Raw genomic sequence first — 6,000 nt, forward strand, 5'->3', positions numbered from 1 at the left:
GGCGCCCCGCAGCTGATCGCCTGCTAGGTTCTTGCTGGGAATTCCAAGGTCGGACCCAAGCGATGTGACGGCGGCAAATCAAGGACACATTTTCCCAGTGTGGCCACTGCAGAACAGCCCAGCCCTGGCGTGGGGCGGAGTGGGGGTGAGGGAATGGAGGGATGACACAGAATATTCCAGAGAAGGGTCCAGTGACGCGGCGGAGGCAGCACTCCGAGGCCCCGGAGGGCATCTGGCGGATTGCGTGTCCTTTGGTGCCGGGCACTGAGTCCAGGGCCTGCACAGGAAGCACGTGGCTGAGCCCTGAGCCGCTCCCCGGCCCGGCCGCTTCCGGCTGCGGGGGGGGTGAGACTGAAACTCCGGGTGACTGTATTGGCCTCGGGGGTCCTCGAGGTGCAGCGGGAGAACCCACAGCTGCCGCACGCGAAGCCTGTGCTCCAGCCTCCGGCCCGGCCACCCGCCCGGCTCCCATCTTCCCACGGGCATGCGGACGTCCCCCTCGTGGCCACGGCAGCGCGTGTCCACCCGGAAGCGCGTTCTCAGCGGTGCAAGCGCCCCGCCCCGGCCTTTCCCGGCTCCCCGGGGGGCTCGTTCCCGTGAGACACTGTCCCTTTCCCAGCCCCGGGCCGGGCGCCCCCGTGCTGCTCGCTTTGATTCTGACGTCCGGGAGATAAGAGGGTCTTAGGGGATCACCGTCGGGGTCTGGTTTCTCTCCCGCGCACCGCGCCCGCGGGCGTCTCTGTGACTCAGATCCTGTCTGCAGGGTTCGAGTCCTGCTTCCCGGGGCAGGGAGGGGTGGGGGTGCGTGTCAGGGGTCAGGCCGCAGCTCGGGCTCCCTAGGTGGGCGCTGACCATGGGCGGAGGGTGCTGGGTTGGGGGGAGGGGAAGGGGGGAGGCTGCATGGCCCAGAGACGACACCTCAGCTTAGGGGCTCGGGGGCTCCTGCTCTCAGCCCCTTGTTCCCGGGGGACCGAGTTAGGCCGCAGGCCAGCACCCAGCCCCCCCACCCCACCCCAGCTTCCAGCAAAGCATCCGACCCGACCTCCTCCAACTTAGCCGGGCACAAGCCTGAAACACGACGGTGCCTCGGTTTCCCTGCGTGCACGATGCTTCCTGAGCCGGTGCCCGCAGAGCACGAGGGTGAGCGGACGGCAAAGGTGGTGGTTCGCTCCATCCCAAGGATGAGATTTCCCAGCGGGGACCCCTGTGCAGGGCGTGGGGTGCAGGGGAGTGGGGGGAAGCACACGTCCCCTCCAGCAGCTCGGAACTGGCCACGGGCACACACTCAGTGCATCAGATCTATGCTGGGACAGGGAGGACGATGCCCGAAGGCTTCCTGGAGGAGGTGACCTCTGAGTGGAGCGCACAGTGGACAACGGTTAAGTCTGTTCATGAATGAGAGCGTGTTTGGGGGCACAAAGGTGCGGGACTAGGCAGGGAGGCGAGAGAGAATGTTCCAGGCCACCCTGACCGCAGGGGTGGGAGGTGGGCAGTGGGGCTGGAGACGGCAGCATCCCCCCGCCCGGCCCTCCCGCATCAGACTCGGGCGGGGAGCCAGGGCTCTGCGAGGGCTGCCTCTGGGGGTGGAGAATGGCCAGCATGGCCTTGACCCCTGACCCGCCCGGGCGCCATGATGCAGCCAGAACCCCCAGGGAGAGGGAAGGTCACGGCCCACAGCTGCGCTCGGGCCAGCCCAAACACGGCCGCCCACTCGGCAGGAGACCCGCTGGCCCGGCGAGGCGGGGGCTGCCGGATCTCAGGGCCCCGGCCGGGACTGGCCGCGCTGTCCCCTGCACCCGGCCCTCCTGGTGACACAGAGTCCTTCCCCGCCCAGACTCAGCCCCGGCCCTGCTGCCCCCCTCCTGGGCCCGCCCTGAACAATCTCTGCCTGCAGGAAGCGGGGGCGGGCGGGGGGGACCCTCCCTCCTGGGACTCAGGGGCTCAGGGGTCTTTCTGCGCTTCCAGAAGGTTCTCAAACATGCAAGGCAGAGCTGGGAGCTGGGGCGGAGCACGGGTGCCACGTGTGGGAGGCCCAGTTCCATCCCCGCACCCGGGGGGGAGCCCCGAGCACAGAGCCGGGGGAGCCCCCTCGCCCATCCGGTGGGCCCGGGCCCCGACGGCCATCGGGGCAGCTGGCTCTGGGAGAGCTTTCGTTCCCAGGCTCAGCCCTATCTAGTGACACGGACACGAGGTGCCGGGCCCCCCCTGCCCCGCCCCCGCCCTGGCCTTCCCTGTCTCAGCCTCAGTGGCAGCGAGGCTGGGAGCGGCCACACCCGCTGGTGCCTTTCATCCAGGCGGGAAGGCCGGGGGGATTCAGAACAGATGTCTGAGCCCGCGGGGGCTGGGAAAGGACTGACCCCCGCGCGGGCCACCGGGCCCTCCTCCGGCCCCAGCCTGTTCCCCAGAAACCTGGACCCCGGCCACCGCCCTGGCCACCAGGAGGGGGTGCAAAGCCGTGGGGGGCAGAGACCAGCAAGGGCCCCCAGCCCACCTAGCCTGGCACCCAGCCCTGGACGCCTCCGCAGCGTGGCCGGCCTCGCTCCCCTGTTGTGCAAGCCTCGGTCTCGCCTGGAGCGCAGCGTGACCCAGGGGCCGCGGCTCAGCCGCTGTGGGCCTCGGCGTCCCCTCGTGTGGAAACCCGGCCAGGAGCCCTCTCGGGGCCAGCTGGCCGATGCTTGAGGCCACCCCAAGGGCAACCCCAGCCTTCGCGGCTCTCAGCGATGACTCCGGTCACACTCAGGGAGCACCCACCCGGGAGCACTGCGCCAGCCCGAGTCAGGAAACCCACACCCCAGCCCGGGGCCGGGCACTGCGGGGGCGTAAGGCTGCTGATGGCACCCGGCTCTGAAGCCCAGAGCAGGGGTGGAGCTACGCCACCAGGGCAGGGCCGGACACGGGGAGGGTGCGGGTCCACACATGTGACATGAAGGGTCTGAGCCCATATACATGCACAGGCATGTGTGCGTCCATGTGCAAGAACACAGATGTATGTGAGTACATGCGTGAGCATGAATATGTGTGAGTCCGTGTGCTGAACACCAGTGAGAGGGTGTGAGTGTAAGTACACACGTGTGAGCATGTATGTACAGACGTGCGTGTGAATTGAGTGAGTGAACACGAAAGCGTGTGTGAGCGTGACTGAGTGAACTGTGTCACGTGCATCCACTGATGAGTGTATGTGCGCACACGGGAATGCGTGTAGGGGTGTGAACGTGGGCAGGAACGGGGTGTGTGTGGGTGAGTGTACAGGAATGAGCATGTGAGTGTGAGTGTGCGGGCGGGAATGGGCGTATGGGTGGGCGCGAGGGTGTGTGTGAGCAGGGAAGGTTGTGTGTGTGAACTGCGGCCACCACATCCCCCCAACGCTTTCAGGGGCTCGAGGCGGAGTCCAGCCGCAGGCGGACACACAGCCCTGCCGCGCCACCAGCTGGCAAGCGGGAACAGCCCCCCAGAGCCACGACTCGGGGCCCCCCACCCCACAGCTGCGGCTGCCGCCTCCCCGTGGCCCCTGAGCCCGCCCCGCGCCCTCCCGAGTCTCGGAGCCCACCAGCCAGCTCTGCACCTTCTGCCAGGAACATCGTGTCCCCCCCACACACCCCGTCCCACATTCCTTCCCTGTGGCCTTGGGGTCCTGCCAGCCCCGGCCGGACAGCTCCCCCCCCCCAGACTCAGTTTCCGGTCCTGGGAGGAGACCCCACCCCGTCAGTCATCCCCCTGGTGGTCCGAGGGGACAAGGGGACAGTCCCTGGGGAGCACTGGCCTGCCAGGGGTCTCGGAGGAGCTGCACCCCACCTCACCCCTGTTTTCCCAGCTGTCCCCGGAGCCCAACATCAGGGTGAGGGCTGGGCCGGTGCCTGAGGCTGCGCGGGCCCCTGGGCAGCCGGGCCCGGCCCTCTCGGAGCCTCGCTCTTCCCCTCTGACGGGACACGGGTTCGGGGCAGCGCTGGGAGTGGGGCACGTGCTAGCCCCAGGCTCGTGGGGCCACCCAGGGCCCAGCTGAGACAAAAGGAGCAGGAACCGGCTCAAGGATAAACCAGGGCCAGACACAGCCTGGGCCGGGTTTAGCGGTCAGGACGGGTTATTTATTATTACTATTTTTTAAAGAATCTGAGTTCTCAAAGCTGGGGGAGGGAGCCCGAGAGAAGCGTGAGCGGAGGGAGGGCTTGGCAGGCCGTCTGGGGGCTCAGTGAAGAGCGGGGATGGGCTGGCCGGGAGGGAGGGCTGCCAGCTCTGGGTTCTCATCCCCTGGGAACAAAGCGTTCCTGCCCCGTGGCAGAGGCACCAAGCGGGGTTCCGAGCCCGGGAACGCACCCAGGGATGGCCTGGAGCCTGGTGGGAGGGGGACCAGACGCCCGCGATGGGGGCCCCGGGCCCTAGAGAGAGAGCTGGCCTGCCCGGGGGTCCCCTCCCCACCTCCCCCCCCAAACAGCCCTGAGAGTTTGAAGCCTCTGCTCCTGACCGGGGCTTCCGGGAGACCCCCAGCTCCTCCGGGCCTCCCCCGCCCTCATAGGTTCCCAAGTCCCCGTCCGCGTCCCCCTTCCACCCGTCCGCGCGGCGGCGGCGCCGCGGACCGTCGGGGCGCGCGGCGGCGGCGCTTACCCAAGCGGAGGGTGAGGTTGACGGAGTTGGGGTACTGCACCCCGAAGGCCATAGATGGGCTCTGCCACCAAGTGGTCTCGTCCTGGCTGTGGAAGTCGGTGAGGTAGGTGGCGTTGTGGTGGAGCCGCGGGTCCGAGGCGTTGCAGCGCTGGCACTGCGCCCCCGCGCCCGGCGCGCCCACGTGCGGGCAGAAGTCCTCGGGGGGGCTCCCGCACGTGTGCGACGCCCGCACCCGCCGGCCGAACGCCGCGTTCTCGAACTCGGGCAGGCAGCGCTGCGGCCGCCCCGCGCCGTCGTAGCACGCGTCCATGCCCGCGCCCGCCGGCCGTGCCAGCAGCGCCAGCAGCGCCAGCGGCGCCAGCAGCGCCCGCGCGCCCGCGCCCGCGCCCATGCTCCCCGCGCCCCTGCTGCCCGCGCCCCGCGCCCCTGCTGCCGCGCCCCGCGCCCCTGCTGCCCGCGCCCCGCGCCCCTGCTGTCGCGCCCCTGCTGCCGCGCTCTGCGCCCCGCGCCCGCCGGCCGCGCCCCTGCTGCCCGCGTCCCTGCTGCCGCGCTCTGCGCCCCGCGCCCGCCGGCCGCGCCACCGCGCCTTGGGGGCGCCGGGACCCGCCCCTCCTGCGGGCGGGACGGGGGAGGGACCCGCGGCGGCAGCGCCCCCCGGCCCGCCCTGGGCGCCGACCCCACCTGGCGGACGGGTCGGGGAGTGCCCGGCTCGGCGGAGCCCGGCCTGCCGGCCTCTGTGCCACCCGCTCGCAGGACCTTTCCAGAGCCCCAGGAAAGGGCGCGAAGGTCTTGACCTGGTCTTTCCGGGTGCCGGTGACCGACCTCCCCGCCACCACGTCACCTGCGTCCTTCTGACAGGTCAGTGCGTGAGGCGCTTGCCTCGCCTGCACCGACGGGACTGGGGTTTCCATCGCAGGCTCTGCAGAAGCTCCCCTGAGCACGGGGCAGGGAGTGAGCCCTGAGCACGGGGCAGGGAGTGAGCCCTGAGCACGGGGCAGGGAGTGAGCCCTGAGCACCTCTGGGACAACATAACAACATAACTTTAAAATGACTTAAGGTAATATAAAATAACAATGTAACATAACAACACAACATAGTGTATCAAGTGTAACAACCCCACATAACCACCGCAGGCCACATAACAATGTGACAAAGCAACACAAGGAAGGTGTCCAGTCCCTTCCGCAATGCCCCGGCAGGTCCGTCTCCACTGTCTGCTCCAGCTCTGACGCGTCTCTGCTCTCCAACCGGAGACCTAACTCCAGGCTGTGGCCAAGGGCTCCTGTCACCTCCCAAACGTCCCGCAGGGGAGCGCGTGTGTGTTTAAGCGTGTTCTGAAGGCGCTGGCTGACGCGATCAGACAGGGAGGCCGGGAAGGAAGGACCATCAGCGCCCGATGCT

At 69.0% G+C, this 6,000-nt stretch overlaps 1 protein-coding gene across 1 annotated transcript in view; it reads right to left on the reverse strand.

Moving 5' to 3' along the window:
- The window catches only part of LAMC3 (laminin subunit gamma 3), a gene marked incomplete at its 5' end in the record, with an annotated part of 44,253 nt that extends 39,269 nt beyond the window's left edge, over positions 1 to 4,984 (reverse strand). Inside the window, one exon of the mRNA XM_055124076.1 lies at positions 4,600 to 4,984. Coding sequence (XP_054980051.1) covers positions 4,600 to 4,984 — 385 coding nt within the window. The remainder of the gene's footprint in view (positions 1 to 4,599) is intronic.
- Between the last annotated feature and the right edge of the window lie 1,016 nt (positions 4,985 to 6,000).

The sequence above is a fragment of the Sorex araneus genome, chromosome 1 (assembly GCF_027595985.1).
Source record: "Sorex araneus isolate mSorAra2 chromosome 1, mSorAra2.pri, whole genome shotgun sequence".
Classification (NCBI taxonomy): Eukaryota; Metazoa; Chordata; class Mammalia; order Eulipotyphla; family Soricidae; genus Sorex; species Sorex araneus.